This window comes from Lethenteron reissneri, chromosome 18 (genome assembly GCF_015708825.2).
Source record: "Lethenteron reissneri isolate LAM-NWPU_2019-01 chromosome 18, ASM1570882v1, whole genome shotgun sequence".
In the NCBI taxonomy this organism is placed as follows: Eukaryota; Metazoa; Chordata; class Hyperoartia; order Petromyzontiformes; family Petromyzontidae; genus Lethenteron; species Lethenteron reissneri.
In genome coordinates, this window is record NC_083796.1 from 14,714,258 (window position 1) to 14,733,975 (window position 19,718).

At 48.3% G+C, this 19,718-nt stretch overlaps 1 protein-coding gene across 7 annotated transcripts in view; it reads left to right on the top strand.

Annotated features, from left to right (window-relative positions):
- LOC133343906 (E3 ubiquitin-protein ligase NEDD4-like) overlaps positions 1 to 13,449 on the top strand; it is a 99,919-nt gene extending 86,470 nt beyond the window's left edge. For all 7 annotated transcript variants that reach the window (XM_061553905.1, XM_061553906.1, XM_061553901.1 and 4 more), the window contains 12 exons: positions 1,751 to 1,816; positions 2,374 to 2,603; positions 3,424 to 3,545; positions 4,241 to 4,311; positions 4,836 to 4,931; positions 6,574 to 6,647; positions 8,085 to 8,145; positions 8,298 to 8,357; positions 10,222 to 10,329; positions 12,047 to 12,143; positions 12,839 to 12,911; positions 13,317 to 13,449. In XM_061553905.1, the coding sequence (XP_061409889.1) occupies positions 1,751 to 1,816; positions 2,374 to 2,603; positions 3,424 to 3,545; positions 4,241 to 4,311; positions 4,836 to 4,931; positions 6,574 to 6,647; positions 8,085 to 8,145; positions 8,298 to 8,357; positions 10,222 to 10,329; positions 12,047 to 12,143; positions 12,839 to 12,911; positions 13,317 to 13,419 (1,161 nt within the window). In that variant the 3' untranslated portion in view covers positions 13,420 to 13,449. The remainder of the gene's footprint in view (positions 1 to 1,750; positions 1,817 to 2,373; positions 2,604 to 3,423; positions 3,546 to 4,240; positions 4,312 to 4,835; positions 4,932 to 6,573; positions 6,648 to 8,084; positions 8,146 to 8,297; positions 8,358 to 10,221; positions 10,330 to 12,046; positions 12,144 to 12,838; positions 12,912 to 13,316) is intronic.
- Positions 13,450 to 19,718: the final 6,269 nt, after the last annotated feature.

The window sequence follows — 19,718 nt, forward strand, 5'->3', positions numbered from 1 at the left end:
GTGGAGGGAGATTGGCCTCCACCCGAGAAAAAAAGCGAGTTTCCAAAGTGCACGTTTAAGCTCTCAGACGGAGGGGTACTGAGCCCCATTGTTTGATTTATGAGTTGGCAACACTTGTTTACCCAGACCAGCACTAGAAGTTGCGGGGACACACACCGCTGCTGGGGAATGAGCACGTCTTGAGATGCCTGTGTGTGCAGGGGTCTTGTTGACGATTGCTAAAGAGCACCAAACGGATCTGGAATGGTAATCTTCTAAAGGGTAAATGCTTTGCTTGCAGTCAACTGCTTTCCAACTTAACAATTTGGGTTAATGATTTTCAGGGGGGTTTCTGTGGAATTCTTTACAAATGGTAGCCTAATGAGTTTGCCCCCCTGTTTAATTATTTCTTACCCCTTGTGGCTTCAAGATGCATCCATAATAAGGAGAGCAGCATCGTTATGTCACGTGTTTTTATTTATGCTGGGAAGTATAATGTGTACAAACCCGTTTATAAGATATCTGGAGATTGATGCCGTTGAGTAACATGGCTGTGAGTTCTGCATCACTCTTACAAACGTGACTTTACTTGTCACCCGAAGTTGTCACCCGGTTCAACAAAATAAGCGTGAACTATATGCAATAGCCTACCTCCATCACGAGTATTGAGATCTTTGATTTGCAAGTGCATACAGGTGCTTTTTTGTATTGAAGTTGCCCTAATTGTGCAAACATCAAATTCACGGTGGCACAGCACTGCAACTGCAGCTCCACGCTACTCCAGGGTGGCAAGGTGGATCGCTCCTCCAGGAACTCCGTGCATTGAGCACTCATTGGGCGACGTGGCTGTTGGGGCCGTAGCTCGCTACGTCCGCGAGTCCTCGGCTCCCCACTCGTGTGGTAGGGGGGGCGCCACGGTGGCGAGATGTTAACTACCCTGTCTGGTATACAGAGGGTCGTGGGGTCGATCCCAATCCTGATGCTTGCTGGATATTTGTAGTTGGAATGTTCTCCCTATGGTCGTGTGGATTTTTTCTCCGGGTCCTCCAGTTTTTCCCCTCCACATTTAGAATCAACTTGGATTTTCGAGTATTTGGCTGCAATAAACGTCCACGTGAATAAGCCACTTCGTTGAGCGTTAATTTGTGGCCAGGTCACTTCTGAAAAATAGTAATCTAGCTCCGTGGGCATTACCTGGTAATAAGAAAAATAGTTCACCGAATCTTCCGACCGACGTACGATGGATACGGTTTGGTGTCGTCCGGTGTCTCCGCTGGAGATGGAATCTGGAAAGTTCTGCTGGGCTTTTGTTACACGCAGGAGACGTGGACCGATGTTCGTGCCAACGACTCTACTGCCGATGCTCGCATTCCAAGTGAATACGTTTAAAATGCCGACGCATGGAATGTGAGCTAAAATGTGCTTGCTTTCAATTATTTAACAAGTAGGCGTTCGCAACCAAAATATCCTTGACGATGAAGTTGTTTCAATTGGATCGCGTAAATGTGTCGTACACCCACCCAACACAGCCAGATAGCGAGGCTCATCACGTGAACACACCGGTGTGTTAGATGGCAAACGCAACATTCACAATTTGTGTACGAGGTTTTCGTTGGCGATTTACAACAAACAGCATCAATAGGAAGTTGCCTGATGGTGCTGGTTGTATGTCGTACTCCATTGTAAATGTTGTTGTGCTTGTTTTTAACATGTACACGGTGCATTAGCAGTATTGCCGGCTGAGTTCCAACTTGTTTCATTGTTTGCCCAGGCTGTTCCCTACTCAAGAGATTACAAACAGAAATACGACTTCTTCAGGAAGAAATTAAAGAAGCCGGTGAGTGATTCTGGTTTTTTACTTTTACATTGTTTAGTGTTTCTACGTAACTTTGCAATGTCCATTAAAAAATATTTGATAGGTGTAAAATGTTAGTCTATTAATGATGAAGCATCAGCAGCTGAAACGTGACATCTACAAGTTTTTATTAAAAAGTGTTATTTTTGTTAAAAACGAGGGAAATTTAGGCCAGTGAAGTTGATTGGCAGGACGTGTGTGTTGTGTGCACGTGTGAATATTTTTCTTGTGTATCCCTATTTTATGCACCTGCCATAGCTTGAAAGGTATTATGAGACGGTTTCCACTCGCACCGGCGTGTTGAGTGGACGCACACGAATAATGGTCAAGAATCGAGGGGGGAGCGTGTCCAACGGCCGCTCCGTAAACTGAGCTTACGTTGTCAATCTCTCGCGCCGCGCGTGTGTCGCCACCCTCTTGAAGCGCAAGTGCACGAGCGTCCTTGCACGCTCGCGTTCGTGCATCGGCACGCGTTTGCTGCCCCCCCCACCCGCACGCCCCACCCCCCCGTGTAACTGCGTGCCGTGCCGCCCGCCCAGGCCGACATCCCCAACCGCTTCGAGATGAAGCTGCACCGCGCCAGCATCCTGGAGGACTCGTACCGGCGCATCGTGGCGGTGAAGCGCGCCGACCTGCTCAAGGCGCGCCTGTGGATCGAGTTCGATGGCGAGAAGGGGCTGGACTACGGCGGCGTCGCCCGCGAGTGGTTCTTCCTCATCTCCAAGGAGATGTTCAACCCCTACTACGGCCTCTTCGAGTACTCGGCCACGTGCGTGAACCTCCTTGCCCCCCGCGATTACGTTCTGGCGCGCGCGTGGCCCTGACTCTCCGCGCCGCCTGCTGCGCTCGTGAATGAGTCGCCACTAAACCTGCCCACCAAAGTGGCCGCACTGGACAAGTTCCCACCACACACGTGACACATCTAACTAACTATTTTTATTTTACCAAGTAAGGCCCACTGAGCTATGTAGCTCTTTTTTCAGAAGTGACGTGGCTATTACAAATGGTAGCTTAGCAAATTGGCTTATCCCGCAGGATTTTATCGCAGCAGCCAAATACTTTTAAATGTGGAGGGGAATAAACCAGAGGACCCGGAAAAATTCCACACGACCACGGGGAGAACATACAAACTCCAAATATACAGCAGGCGTCAGGATTGGGATTGAACCCACGACCTCCTGAATACCAGGCGAGGTAGTTAACATCTCTACCACACTGCGTGATGCACACATTACCTACCAGGCATGGGCTTGCTCCTTTAGCCGCGGGAAATTCCTTACGTAAACATATTCAGGCATCACAGTCCATATTTACAATATTAAACATTCACTTAATAAATATCGACTTTCACACCAGGCTCAGATGCTCCATCATAATGTGTGATCATCACCGTGCCGAACGATGCACTTTACCAAAACTGCAAGGTCTTGTTTCTCGTTTAACAAAGCTTCAAGCTTGTATCACACAGCTCAGCAAACCTGCAATATATGTGCTGCCTCTATATTGCCTTTAAGGCCGTGCACGCGATAAAAAGTCTGACCGCAGTTCCGTTCGGTGATCTCTATTCTGCGTTTCTCACGACACGGCAGGGACAACTACACCCTGCAGATCAACCCCATCTCGGGCTTGTGCAACGAGGAGCACCTCTCTTACTTCACCTTCATCGGGCGTGTGGCCGGCATGGCGGTGTTCCACGGGAAGCTCCTCGACGGTGGGAGTTCCGCTTGTACACCGACCCCTGCTCAAGGGCAGAGTGGCTGCTGTGTTACGGCAGTCGTGCGCGCGTTATGCGTTTTTGCATTTTCGAGTGTACGCAGGGTGTAATGTGATAGCCGCCACCTGTTCCGATTTGACGGAGTGTTCTCTGAGTTTTTGGTCAATTCTCTGCGCCCCAGTTGCTTTTTGTGTTTTGAATACAACCGTTCATTTGGCAGCAGCCAGGGTCATGGCAAGAGAGAAATATAGACGCCAGAGGTAGTTCTGAGGTGTTTTGTCGCATTCATTCCCCACAGACACGCCGCGCGTTAGTCCGCTACACACGCGTGCCGCTGTGTAGGGCGTGTGTCGTGTTTGCATGCTGCCATAAAAAAATCAACAATGGTTGAGGTGATTGAAACAAAAATAGAAAATTACCAAGCACCAGCCCTCGGCAGGCTCCAATGCAGACTCGTACTTTGTCCTCAAATAATTGAGCGATTCCCAATATAATTGTTATAGCCACTTGCACTTGATAATAATAAAAAAGCTCCTAATGGCCATTGACCATAGCATAAAGTTCCTCTTGGGTGTGTACAAGATTAAGAATTAAGCCATTCCATGTTACTCTGAATAAGCACGTAAACTAACAACCTACTTTATTTGCTGCTTGCTCAGCCATCCCTAACGTGAAGTATTTGTCTCTTCAAGGCTTTTTTATCCGGCCCTTCTACAAGATGATGCTGCAGAAGCCCATCACGCTCAACGACATGGAGTCAGTGGTGAGTGTCCGCTCCGTGTGCCTGTGGGGCCTCGTTACCCGTGGGCCTTGTGCGCTTGTGGCCTCGCGTGACCCGTGGGCCATGGGCCATGTCAGCTGGGCAGCGCTCGTGCTCCTCGTCTTGACCCGTCTTGACCTTTGACTAGACTTTGATAAGCTGACGTCATCGCGGAGCGCATGAGTGGATGTGAGCGTGCACCAACTGGAGGGTAGAGTACGCACGTTTCTACTATGGCTCGTTTTGAAACCAGTTTCATGACAGGTGCGTCTCGTCGATTCATTTGCATCGATTCGTGTGATTCGGTCACGATCCAGCTGTCAATCAAGATTCCAGTCGGTCGGTGGGACGGAACAAAACTCGGCCGCAAAATGTGATTCACGGCCACTTGTTTCATAAGAACGAGGTGCAAAGCAAAGTAGACGATCACGCCGGCGCTAAGAGGAGTGCACTCGGTGAGGCTCGTGCGCGCAAGGACGGCTGTTGATCTTTCCGCTCGTGTCGCGTGCGAGCGCCCGCCCATGCAGGACAGCGAGTACTACAACTCGCTCATGTGGATCCTGGAGAACGACCCCGCAGACCTCGACTTGCGCTTCTGCATCGACGAGGAGATGTTTGGCCAGGTGAGTGCGGCGAGCAACACTCGCAAGGGAACCGTGAAGCGCGGCCGTCTCTCTCGCTCGGACGAGCACCGGGGGGGAAGCACCCCCCCGTCGCCTTTGGCAACGGAGAGTGGACGACCGTTGTTGACGTGCCGCACAGCGCTAGGAGGTTTACTGCCCCCGAATCCATTGTCATGGAAGGTATTGTGCACCGATTGAAAACTTTGTTCTTTTGGGCACAATGGTCTGTCACCTTTATCAAATTCAGGAGGAGAAAATAACTCCCATCCCGCTGTTGTCTGCCTCTATATTTCATCACGTAAATTGCCATGTTCCCCTCTGTAATTTATCTGTCAGGATTATACCAGTGGCTTGAAATTGATACGGTAGTGACATTATTGCCATCAATCTCAAGGCTTATAATATAACTGCAGTATAGTACAAAACCTTTCATGTAATGGCCTAGATTTGAAAATGTATTATGTTACCAGGTCAGTGTGTTAATTTTAAAAGTGATTAAATATACATTAGAGCATTTTAACATGCAGTGTAATTCCAAAATTAAAAAAGGCTAATATTTCCGTAGAATTATTTTTTTTAATCGTTGGCAACATACTTCAACATTACGGTTGCAAAATGCATCTAACGAAGAAACACCTTGAAGTGAAATATTACATTTCCAGTAGCTGCATTGTGAAATTCATAACACATTCACAGTGCTTTGATGTTTAGTTTTCAAAGGCTCGGTTACCACACCAATAAACTACCCTCCATAAAGGCTGATAATAATGGTATCATTATCTTTATTGATACTTCAAATAATTCAGCAACGCTTCGTTTAGAATGACAGTAGCACTGACGTAAATCAACAGTCAGTCGTGATAATGGTCAGGGCAGTGACAAGAGAATGGACAAATCTTGATTTGAAGCTTTCGTGACTGCAGGAATCCATACTCTTTGATTCTTTCGGTAAAGTCACGTAGGTAGAAAATAAAAATAAATCCCGACGTTTCTGGCGCAACACAAGCGTCCGTCATCTGCCTCGGCAGCAGACCATGCTTTCCCACCTGATGATGGATGCTTGTGTTGTGCCAGAAACGTCGTTATTTATTTCATTTTATACCTACGTGACTTTACCGAAAGGACCAAAGAGTATAGAATGGACAAAGTTAAATGTGGACGTATTAGTGACCGCAATTATTATTTGAAATCCAGTAACGATGATATCTTGAAATATCTTTTTTACGTATATTTGTAATGGTTTCTCGATATAAATAAGTTTTAGTCTTGATGAACAAAAGTTCCAGAGTGCGAGGAAATTGAACGAGAGGGGGGGGGGGGGGGGGAGTCCCATTTAATTCCTTCTATCAGGGTCCATGCTAACCAATATGCACCACGAATAGCCTCATTGCAGGTGTACATCTGAATCTCAGTGCACTGGGCACTTTAACGGATCATGGAATTTGAGCACCTTTTGCGACTTAAAAAAAGTCGCTGCCCACTTAAGTGACTCAACAGTTGACTCCGCAGTGTTCGCCGGCACCAAGCTACCGATGGAAATGAGAGCGCGTCCCCCAAGGCACGGGGGAAGTGATTCGCTTCACGGATGTAGACCTGGCGTTAATAACCATTTGTTTGTGTTGGCCTGCCTTCTTTTTTGCAGACTCACCTGGTGGAGCTGAAGCCAAACGGTTCTGACATTCTGGTGACCAATGAAAACAAAAAGGAGTACATTGAGTGAGTGTTGAATTACCGCGCTGCATTCCTTCCCTTGCCTGGGCATGCAGGGCCAGTGGAAGGCTGTGAATGCACCAACTCGGCTTCACAAAGCCCCATTGATTTTATTTTTTAGGGTTGCAGAAATTGTGGAAACAAAACAACGTATTATTATAGAGTCTGAATTAACTTGTGCCCAAAAAACGTTATGATCCATGAAAGAAAATCGACCTTGTAAAGAGGTCCAGTGATTTTACAGGCCTCGTAACTGCTGATGGAATATTGATGACCTACTTATGATGTTTTTTTGTTTAAAATTCCATTCTGGACCATCTTGGGTGTTTGAACCTTAATCGTGTAAACCTGCCTGAACTTTGGAGCACTTCGAAATAAGCCACTTTGAAATAATCAAGAACAAGCAAACAAACGTTGTAACAGAACGTCTCCCCTTGCCGTCTTTCTCGTTTATACGTTTGCTTGTGCATTAAATTGGATCTCGATCAACGTGTAATGTATGCCTTCCCGTTATTGTTCTCTTGACTGCCTTTCTATCCATAAAATAAATATGCCCATTGTTTCTGTGCAGTCTTGATCTGCAGCTGCATTTAGATGCTATATAAATCCCAATTGCATTGTATACAGGAATATGTTGCTAAAGCTTGAACCCTAATTATAGGCAATACAATAATAGGAAACTTACAATTCTAAAAATTGTCCACTTTTTTCAATCCCCGCTATAATAATCCCTCACTTCAGCAGATATGACGCATGAGGCTCCTCCACCCAGTCTCCACCCCCCTCCCAGTCTCCCTCCTGATCCCTGCTGCCTCTGTAATGCTCCAATTGTTGTTTGTGGTGTGCCGGCAACAGGCCACGCACGTGCTGTGCAATGCTTTTTTATTGTTGCTGGTGTGTTGTTACTCTAACTGCACTATCAGGTAACATTCCAGTTCGTTGTTTAATTGTACACAAGTAAAGGGGGAGATGTCTGCCAGTGCGTAATGCTGAGCACTCCGGAAGTGGTCGGGTTAGGGTCGATCTTGTGGGGCAGCCGGTCAAACAACGGTACGAGGTTCTTAAAATCCCCCTTCCCCTGCCTCAGTCCTGTCAGCAGTGTAGATGGGCACAGCAGAGTTAAGTCAGATCAGCAGGTTGCGTGCAGCGGGGTAAAGTGTGGGTACTCTAACATTTTTCAAGAAGTCGGGCCGGCGTGGGAGAGTCGGCCAGAATACCTTGGAGAGGGCTCTCAACATTTGCACTCTCGCCCTGTGCCTTCGGCCAGCAGTGGCACGAGAAAACGCTCACACAGGGCTGCCAGCCATTCATTTCTTGACCCAACAGAGGCCAAAATATGCATGGTGGTTGTGCGTGAGCTTGCGAATGTGCGGCTCTGCGCCATGTGTTGTGCTTAAAGTGTATGTTATTTGCCGTGTGTGTGTGTGTGCAACTGCATTCCAGGTTGGTCATCCAGTGGAGGTTTGTGGAACGAGTTCAAAAGCAAATAAATGCCTTCATGGAGGTTGGTCTCTCACTAACAACTACACCCATGATGTTAAACATTCACAGTCGTCACACAGGGTGTTTTCAATGACATTCAATGGTCACACGTTTCTGTTCTTATTCGTGAAACGCTGTAAATTGTGAGTATAATTGTGTTGTGTCTGTGTCTAGGGCTTCTCCGAGCTCATTCCCATGGACCTCATCAAGATTTTTGACGAAAATGAGCTCGAGGTAGGAGTGAGATGTGTGTTTGGGTACACTTCCAAAAACCTGTTTTAGACTCCAACCTCGACCTCGGAGTGCAACAAACAACAACAGCAACAACCTGCAGTGTGTGTTGCTGGCACTTGGCAACATTTGCGACTCCTCAATGTACTCCTCGTGCACGAGGTCAGGGCGTGCACATGGCTCAAACGAACAATGGGGCGGCACTCAAGTCCATTGCCGGCCCTGAGCCAGTGGTGGAAATTCCATATTCCTATGGCAGGGAAGCCATTGTGTCTGTAGGATGCCCCAACTTTTGACTTCTCACAAAATAGTTCTCTTTTTTTTATCAATTCAAAAGGCTTAATGTGGTGAGTTAACACGTGATCGGGATTTGAGTCAAACACTTAACTAATAGTGCCACTTCGCCCACCCACACACAATCATGCATCGTCCAGTCGTAAACCTTATCACGTGGTCACGACCTGCCGCATGCTTCACACGGCACGTTTATATGAAGGATTTGAACCACGATGCTCGACACCAACCGTGCTCGTGTTCTACCCCGGGCCACTGTCGCTCGCTCATCGTGGCAGCGCTGGGCCATTACGCTCGCAACTATATTCTTTAAATGCTTCGTCTTCCTCGGCAATCATATTTAATTTTCATGAGCAGCAGCTCGTATGAAAGCTCTTAACCGTATTATAATGCATACTAATGCCTTGTAGATACCCACTTAGATATTACATTTGTGTCTAATTGAATGATATCAAGGTCACCGGGTGAATGAGCGCTACTTGGACGAGAATGAGTAGTCTGTGGTCGTCGTAAAAAACAAAAAATCACTTCACATTTGTGCGTAGCCAACGGTGCTAATTTAATTCCAAGTGCATCATTCACAGGGTTTGGTCAATCCACTGCTGGATGAAGGCCTCCCCACGCCATTGTTGATCTTGGTGGTTGTTTGATGACCACGCATCAACCACGCTGCTCCATGCGGCTTTGTGAACTGGGAGCCCAGGATTGGGTCGGATACCGCCCGCCACTCATGTTAGCCATAGAACAGGAATCTAACTTGGGTAGCCAGGTTCATTGTGCGGTGTGCTAACTGCTGCACCACCATTACATCCAATAAGCACAATATATAGGATTGTATCTGTTGTGCATAGGGAGTGAGATGGACTGCAGCGTCGCAGAACCGTGAAGGATGGCGACGGTGTGCAGAGTCTTCAATTTAAGCAGTAAAAATGCAATAGCTGATGGTGATCATGTGAGTGTGAGCACTTTTATGAAGTAAGGTTAGTGGAGGAGAGGGCACAAATGTAATCACCTTGGCTCTGTGTCTCCACGGAAGCACTCGTCGGCGTGGCCGGTCGCGTATCGAGCGGACGCTTTTGTGCCGAAGTTGGGATTATTATGGTGGGGTATTGAATGAGTGGACAACTTCACGGTGGTGAGATGTTTACTACCTCGCCTGGTATGCAGCAAGCTCGGGAGTTTGCGTGTCCTCCCCGTGGTCGTATGGGTTTTTCTTTTTTCGGGTCCTCCAGTTTTTCCCTCCACATTTAGGAAAATGCGTTTAGACTATTTAGATTATTTTGCTGCTATATCTGTCCAAATGATAGGCCACTGTGGCTAGGTCACTTTTGAACAATAAGTTAACACCTCGGGATGGGGATGGTTTAGTGTTGTATTTGTATGTCTTGGTGATCTGTTTTCCTTTCTTGTACCTTGCACTCCTATCGTGTTTTTGTGATGTTTCTAGTAACGTTCTTACCCCGTGCCCCGACTGGACATCTGTGAAAAGGAGCTTTATAGCTCATCGGATTCCTCCAGTATAAATAAATATTCTGATTCTAATTCCGTCTAACCCTGCTCCGTGTCGCGCCAGCTACTCATGTGCGGGCTGGGCGACGTGGACGTCAACGACTGGAGGCAGCATACCATCTACAAGAACAGCTACTGTGCCAACCACCCCGTCATCCAGTGGTTCTGGAAGGTGAGAGTCCCAGACGAGTAGAACTGCAATTCCTGTTGTTGCGGTAGATCACTACCCCAATGCGAGCGATGCGGCGCTAACGTATTCTAATTCGCCCCATCAATAATGTTCGCGAGCGCTTAATATAGATGCACTAGAGGGGACATGGTGTTGTTTTTGTACTTGCAACAGGAATGCCGCGCAGCTGAAGAACAGATATTTTGATATACCGTTGGGCGACGTGTCAATACGAGTCTATGTTTAGAGACCGGTCCCCGCCACGTTTGTGAGTCGCCCTCTTCAGGCCTTCTAAGTTGTTGGTTGAGGCTGCGGGTAGTGCAGGCTTCCATTCACGATTCTGGCCTAATGAGCAGTGCTGCCCAGTAGGTGAGACCCCTGTTTGCTGATATCTCACGAAGCTTGCCTGTAAGCTGTGTAACGAAAAATTACGACAAAACGTGTTGCCTCGAAACGCCTGCATCACCGAGGATGCTCCAAGTTGAACATTGTGCTGTACTTGTTTTAATCATGAAGGTACTCTTCCTGCATAACATGCAGGAGAAGAAGCACCTTTGAAAATGTTCGCCATACTTACGCAAGACATATAATCTCAGATGCATATATCACTAAGGCGGGGAAAGAAATCCAGTCGAAAGAAGATTAATTTTATATTTGGGAGATGGGGAGCTTTGTATAACATTGTGCAGACCCCGGCACCCTCGTGAACGGCAGCTCCGGTCCGTGCGGGCGCAGTGCCCCCTACTGAGGCTGCCGCGCACAGCACCGTGGTCCCGGGTTTTGCTGGTGGCCGCTGCGCAAAGATTCGGGTAGATTTTCTTTATTTCAGAAGGAATGGGCCCAATGAGCCATGAGCCTCTACAGTATTTCATGGGCGTCGCGCGACCGTGTGCGGATGTTACACGGTACAGCTCTTGGTGACGTTATAGGAACAGGGAACCTGACAAAGGTAATATATATATACAAAGCATGGCTACGTTATTCTACGAACCAAAACAAAGGAAGGAGAAACAAATGTTGTTTAACAAAGCAAAACACAACCAGTCACGGGAACTCTAAATATGATCCATACGGGCGTGGGCTTACGCTTCTCTGCCGATTATTTAAACAATAAAGTCGGGCAAAGTGCAACATCCTGACGAGATATTTCATCTGGGTAATGAACACGTGGTTATGCCCTACTCGATAAAAAGTCTTGCCATGAACGTGCATTTATTGTGCCTGTAGGCAGGAGAAACTATACTACTAAGTTTCTGCGATTGTTCCAAGAGGTTGGCTGCTTCAGGAGACACTGCTTTGGGACTGCACAGGAGCACAGTTGTGGCTGGGGCACAGTGCCAAGTGCCGACGCATAGATGTTGAGAGGTCAGCTGTTTGAGCTGGAGGCACAAACAGGACGTGAGATCATTGTCGATGAAAATTAGAACATATCAGCAAACACTGCTCCTGTGGTGCCCCTTCCACCCACAGCATGGCAAGCATATGCCCTCCATATAGGAAGTAATATTTTCCTCCATACAAGAAAGGAAAGTAATGTTTGCAATCTACAATACTTTAAACTCACGTTGGACAGATTGGCACATGTCATCGGTCTAAAGCTAGAAGAGCTGTTCTTATTTCAACGACTTGCATTGTTTGAAATATGCACAGCGAGTGGGAGAAGCACGCAGGTGCGTGGCTTTTAGCGTTGGCCGTGTGGACCGGGCGTGCATGCGTGCAGGCTGTGCTGCTCATGGACGGGGAGAAGCGAATCCGCCTGTTGCAGTTTGTGACAGGGACGTCTCGAGTGCCCATGAACGGCTTTGCGGAGCTCTACGGTGAGACGCGCGAGTGTTACGGGGGCGAGTGTTGCGGGGGGCGGGCGTGAGTGTTGCGGGGGCGGACGCGCCGACTGGCGGTGGGGATACGGCTGTGCCCGTCGTCTGGCCCGCATTGCCACCGCTCCCGACAACCAGTCCCAGCCACCTTGCCTCCCTTTGGAACTCTCCGCCTCGGCTTTAAAAAGGTTTACCGGTCCAGTTTAAAGTGGGCTCCCTAAACGAACCCTATTTGCTTTCAGCGGTGAGTACGAGCCTGCAGTTCAGGTGATGGCTGTTTCTTGTCTTTGACAAGAAGGTTATGGAATTGGCCTTCAAGAAAACATGGATGACCTTTATCAGGATGGTTTTTTTCATGGGTCCCGGCTCCTCCATTGTGTTGTCAGAGTATCTGGATAAAGTGTACATTTACTTGGTTGGGGAATGGGGAAAGGCCAACAATTCTGTCTAAAAAGATCGACAACCTGCTTGCTACACTTCCCCATATACTTTGACACCACATAGCCCGGCAGGAATGATAATGTCTGGATGAACCCACCAACCCTGTTGGCCAAGTGCTCTGATTGTGCTTTGTTCACCATCACACTCGACCAATAAAATTCCGAATAAATACACAAACGCGCGTAACTAACGTGAATATACTCTGTCGACTTCCGATTACATTCCGACGCTGTGCACTCGCGGTTCTCGTTTAGGCTCCAACGGACCTCAGCTGTTCACCATTGAAATGTGGTCGACTTCAGAAAAGCTACCCCGAGCACACACATGGTAAGTCTTCGCCAACGCCAGGACTAGATTTCCTCACCTTTACATGGGCATTGGCGCTCTCATCCATGCTCCTCTCATCTGAATGTGCCCAAGGGATCTGTCAGTGTTCCCATTTCTTCAGTTTAACACGTAGGCTTTCGCGACCAATATTATTTCTTTGTTGATCCCTGATGATTCGTGGGTAATTCGATCGCCGTATAAGTCCCCTACCAGTGGCTGGGACGACACGCTCTGCACCTTGGCAAAGAAACAGTGATTGCGTACAGTAGTGGAGCAATGTTATCCGTTGAGCAAAAGTATCGCGTCACGCGAAAACACTTTCTGCATGTCGTGTTGAGGGTGCTCGCACGTCCCCTCTGCTGACTGGGTCCTCGCCGTGCGTCTGTCTGCTGATTTGTTCCCCAGTTTTAACCGCTTGGATTTGCCACCGTACGAGTCCTTCGATGACCTTCGGGAGAAGCTGAACATAGCCATCGAGAATGCGCAGGGCTTCGAGGGCGTCGACTAAACTGGTGCCTTCACATCGAGACTGCCACCCCCCCCCCCCCCACCCTTGCAAGGCACCCACCGATAGTCCAGCTCAAAACATTGCAAGATCGTCGGACTCGTCAAGCAACGCTCGCCATCCCAGAGCTGCCACGCAACCTTCGCGGGGTGAAGACCACTAGACTATTAGACGTGTACATTGCTTGAAGGAGAAGCCACTTGGAATGTTTTCCACACTGTCACAGACGTGCCAACATGTCCGTCTAGCCCCCAGGAGCTAATCATGTACAGAAAGGAAGTGGCTTGAGCAATAGCACCGTCCTATTGCTGGAGTAGGAACCCAGTCCTATTGCTAGAGCAGGAGTCCAGTCCAGAGCAATAGCCCAGTCCTATTGCATTCCACCCGGAGGGCTGCTAGAGCAATAGGACTGGGCAATAGGACTATGACCGAGCAATAGGGCAGTCCTCGGTGGAAAGTCACCGATTCTTCCCCTTGCCTCTGCACTGTGTGTGCGTGCGCGCGTATGTGTTTATTCTCGTGAGATGTTATATCTTTGTTGACAAATAAAGGCATAAATATAATAAAGTTGCCCCTTAATGGATTCCTTTTGCTTTGATGTTGTGACAATTCATTTCTGTCACGACCTTCTTGCGTACGTATTTGAGATGAAATTGTGACATTGACAAGGTGTAGTCTAGCTTTGAAGTGGTGGTTTAAGTGCGACGTGTACAATTTTTATTTTGTAACCAAAGTATTCCTTTCACAAAGGATTTCAGAACTTAAAAGGTCAGGTGTAATTTTCATCGGGCGAAGGAAATTATCTTTTTAAAATGTAAATGAAATGTGAATACTGTTTTGCTAGCTGTTTCAGACTGAAATTTGTTGTAATCTGGTCTTTGTTCACTGTTTATATATTCTGGATTGCAAGTACGTGAATATAGAATTGGGAGCAGTTTGTATGGCATACCGTAACAATTCACTCCTGTGAGCTTTAAACGGGGGGGTTTTGCCTGGGGTGTCTGTAAAAATCTCTACACTATAGGCAAAAAATGTAATCACCCAAAAGTCTTATTAAAGTTCTGTTTACAATAACAGGCTTTTCACGTCTTTCCCATGTCTTCAGTATTTGAAGAACACTGCTGGGAAGTTTGAGTTGTTGTTTAAAAGCATGTAAGGGAAAAAATATATTCGTCAATTCGAACGGTTGTACGTGAACGTAGGGCTCCGTCTTCATATGCACAGACGGGAGGGCCTGCTGCATCGGTGCGATGGTCTGTGTGGCCGAGGCTGTCACCACTACCCGCTGCTGCCTCCGTTCAGCCTGCCTACACGGCCCTGCTCTGTCCTGTACGTGTGAACAAAGCCTCTCCCTCCGCATGGCGCAGTAACGGCTGCCCTCTCTCAATGAGCAGGCTAAGTTAAACCGCATGTTTGTCAGCGGTTTGCCAAACCGCTGTCCCCTGCTCTGCCAAAATAAGCAGCTTCCGTTGGTAGCGGTATGATATTGCGCGTAAAGTAAGCGATTCTCAAATTGTAGACCTCACGCCCTCAATATCCACGTTTTTCATTTTTGCCAGTCAATACCAAAGTGTTACCATGCTCAACCAAGCGTTGGGGCGACACGCCCCTTCCATTGACGGCCCTGAGGGCAGTGCTGAAATTTCCGCATTCCCTCGCCGGGAGCTCCCGACGCTAAACCTTTCGCACGTTGAGCAATGTGCGTTTCCCGTGCGCGCTCTGACTGACTGGTAGATGTGTAGCCGTGGTCCATTGAACGGATTATGAGAAGCGGAGCCTGCGTGTCTGGTACCCTGTGTTTGCTTTCAGCTGCACTGGGGACCTCCAGGCCAGGCCACAGCATTCCATGTCGCGCAGGCCGGCACCGTGCCGACTGCTCCGTGGTGGTTCGGCAGTGAGTGAGCCTTCGTGTTGTACGCCAATGACTGACTGTGTTAATTAGCAGTATTGTAATGGTTCAGGGGTCTTGTTTTATTATTCACGAGGTATATGAAATGATTTTGTTAATAATTCAAACTACTTAACCTTAAAAGTGTTTCTTTGTTTATTTAAATGACTCACCTATGTGAATCTGCCTTAATTTTCAAACCTGTTATCGACAAAAACTGTAATGGATTACAATTTTACATATCGCTACCCGTTGTCGGGTTTGTATGCTGTGCTTGCTGACGACTAAGTGCATGCACTTTCTTACTAATAAAACATACACTGCTTCTGAAAGCCATCGTGGGTCATTTCTTGACATGCATGACCACTATCACTCCGGACACGTTTGGATGTGCTTAATACATTCCATTTTATTATTATTAGGGAGTTGGGGTTTTTAACCCAGGAAAGTCTCCCTTAGTCTCGTGCCCCCTGGATCCTGGCGGTGGCACACTGTGGCCGACTCTTGCCAATGACGTCATGGGATAGTTAACGTTCTTTGTGACGCAGACGGTGCCGTATCGTATACGGTTAATGCACACCGCAGTATTGACCAGGGCGGCCGCTGGTAGAGCCGTGAAAACCCGGATAACAAGCGGAAAGCGTGCTACCGCTGGGCTCCGCGCCAAACTTCAAAAAAATGTATTTTATTGAGTTACACATGTTGATAGATCGAAACACCAATAAGCAAAATGAGCAGAGGCGCAGGTTGGCATTTCAAAATCTAAAGTTCTCATTAAATTCCGGAATTTTTTGTGATACTTATACGTGAAATGTTTACATGTTGAAGCTAACTCCAGGTGTCGTGCACAATGCTCGCTCGCTCTGAGGGTTGCCACCTTTGTCCACAGAGCAAACTTCGACGTGCATCGGTGCAATGGCGGAGCCAGGATTTTCAGGTAGAGGGGCAACCCCCCCTCCAGCAATGAAAAATGATAGGAGTTGTTAGTGAGTAAGGAGTTAGTAAGTAAGGAGTTGTCTCTTGCTTTTTATTCGACGCGTGTGTGGCGATGGCGCAGCCATCGATCGAGTTGTCGAATTCGAACCACGTTGTGTGATCAGCATCGCGCTCGCTGAAAGTGTTTGCCTTCAGGGAAGTCGTGTACTGTGTACGCAACTGCGCACAATTCTGAGTCACTTATAACGGCTTTGCCGTTACTTATTGCCAATTATGGACTCAGACTATTGTCCTACCATCTCATAGAGTCCCTGGCACGTAATAATATGCTACACAGTGGCAGTGGGGGTCGCAAAATGCCGATTTATTACTAATAAACCCCAATGATCCGATAGAAATTAGGGATTTCGATCGGATCATTGGGTGGGGGGCACGTGCCACACCACCCCCCCACTGGCTCCGCCAATGTCTCGGTCAGCCTCGGACTGCTCGAGCCGTGCAGGAAGCCGCAAGGTCAACAAACACGTTCATCACAACACCACGGGGTCTCAGCCCACATACATTGCTGCTACATACACGCGGGTGCTCATTCCCAGCCTGGCCGGCTCGAACATCGACACGGGGGGGCCACGCTGCTCGCTTCAGAACTTTTGATCTGACCCAAACTCGCATGAATACGCACGGCAACAAAAATGTTACTTCTGCAGTGGATATATAATGGATTCCGAATTGATTCCTACAGCATCGACGTACGTGGAGCCATTGCTAATTAAACACGCGGCTGCGTTTGGGCGGATCCAGGCAGATGGGACTGAAAACTGAACAAAAGTGAGAAGGGTTAGGGTGTGATTGGCAAGTATGGTCCACCCTGAACTCTGCACATGTCAATGGATGATAGCATTGCAGCGCTTTTGTGTGTGATGTCTTGGTGTTATACAGTGGCACATATTTTATTTTCTTGCGTATGCTTGCAGCAATATGTTGAGGTGCTCAATGCCGTTGTCGACTACCTGCCAGCTCGCCACGGCGATCGGGCTTCAGCAGAAGAGAATTCGCGTATTTTTGCCATTCCTCTGCCGTAGAAGTAGCACAGACTAAAGTGGCTTCCTCTATTTGGTCCGCAGTTTGGGACGCGTGGCCACAGTCGCACTCCTGCGGCTCGAGTCTTTAGTGTTCCATTCACGAAGGAGACGTGGGCATCGAGCTGTTGATGTTCTGATGCGCTTGGTGGCTCCACCGCCGGCGTCTTCAAGGGGTCTCGAGTTGAGATTATTCTGTGCCACTGTTTGTCAGCGTTCTTCCAGTGCCACCTACTGGCGGACTGGAATGATTCAATCAAATGAAAATATTTGACTGTAACCGTTCTGTGTATGAAACACCAGTTCTGGAACACCTCTTTTGGGCGTTACGTGCGGAACGTTTGCCTTTGGATTTAATTTGAAAGACTTGGTTTGAAAACCCCTCGTGAATGTACGCAAGTGGGTAGCAGCTGATGTAAAGGTGCGGTTGCTGCACCTTAACAACTCTTGGACCCTCCAATTTCAACCAGTCTACACAATAAAGGCTCATTCCTAGCAGCGGTTTCAGCCGCACCGAACCTCACAATAATAATATCCTTGGCTCCTCTCACCCTCAACCAGTATATATACAAGGACTGTTTTCTTGGAATTTCTCTCACTTGATACAGCAATCGTGCTGTGACGGTTCCACCTGAAGACGGAAGCTTGTGTTGCCTCCAAAACGTCGTGATTTTATTTTTATTTTACCTTTATTAATTAAAATAATTTACCTACGTGACTTTACCGAAAAAACCTAAGAATATGAATCCTTGCAGTCACGAAAGCTTCAAATCTAGAAGGTCTCAATATGCCTCCGAGTGCAGTGTAAGATGGGTATACCGTATACGCCTTTCTCGATGTGTTCTACTCCTTTATACAGAGACTCCTCTGAATGAAAAATAAGAATAGGGTTTATCCTTCCTGTTCGCCTTTTGGCGTTCTCTGGTTTGACACTTGTGAGACTGGGCCATAAAGAAGTATCTGGTGTAGGCCAATCATTTTAAAAGACAATGCCTATATTACACTGTGTAACAAACACTTTTTTGTTGTTGCTGGGTAGTGTTATTTTCTTATTGCTTATGCCTCAAAAGTACAGAAAATGGCTATTATTCCCCACAAACTTTGCTTTTGTGACTCCTCGACTTAGGAACATTGGGACTTAGGAACTTTTAGAGATACGAACAAATCTGTCCGCATGTCCAGTTGCCCATTCGGACCGACGGACGTAAGTTGAACCGCCGCGCAACAGATGTCGGTGGTGGCATCTACATCTACAGGACGTGAAGAACCAGTGGCATCTACAGCTGCAGAACGTGAAGAACCAGTGGCATCTACATCTACAGGACGTGAAGAACCAGTGGCATCTACATCTACAGAACGTGAAGAACCAGTGGCATCTACAGCTGCAGGAGATTGTACAACTTTCAACGCCATTCCCCGTGTTTGGTGTACATGCCGTACAACATGTTTAGAATCGTCAGGAGTAAAGTTGGACTTACGAACACATAGACTTACGGATAGACGACCTCTGGAACCCAACTGGTTCGGAAGTAGAGGAGTCCCTCTCGACCCATGGGGTGGAGGGGTGGCGACGTGGACCTCGTGCAGAAGGGACATTTCGGATGTGCGCGAGGAACAGAGCCGGCACAATGCACTGACGACACACAGCGTGACCACGCTTCGCAATGCGTGTCAGGCGCCGGGCGGATGTGCCAACCCTCTCTTCACTCGTGGGGGGTGAGGGGCAGTGGAGGAAGCAGTTGAACTTGTAAACAGTAATGGGGACTTCAGCAGCAACGAGCCCTCGCCGCTGCTGCTGCTTAGCAGACAGAAGACGTTGCTGGAGAGGGGGGCTCAGTGTTCTTGGGGGGCCAGCACCACCACAAACAGGTTGAGAACCACTGGCGTAGCCTGTCGGCTGGTCTATCAGTGGGGAGCGGTAGCGTAGCGGCTGTCGCTCTGCGCTACGACCCCGGCGACAACACGAGTTCGAATTCCGCTCGCGGCCAACATCCGTGACGAAATATCTGAATCGCATCTGAGCCTCCGCGAGGTCAACTCAGCCTGGTGCGTCACGTAGTCGTCAACATTGGGGAGACAAAGGCGGGCGGCAGTGGCGGTTCTGGCCACAACCCCCCCCCCCGGCTTTGTCGAGAGGGTGCCACTGTTGCCGTCGTCACTTGCGCTCAACAACAGCCCGCGACGGCGACACGGGGCGTCCTTTGTGTTTGGTCACGTGGTCTCTGTACGTGACGAGGGGTGGTGACGTCACAGTATAATTTCCGACCGCTTTAACCCGCGGGGGGCGGGGGGGGTGGACGCTTCTCGGCGTCCGATTGGTTGATGTTAATTAGGAGGCCGCGGCGAGAGCCAATGAGCGCGGGGGGTTAGGCACGGGGTGCGAGAGACACGGGGAGGGG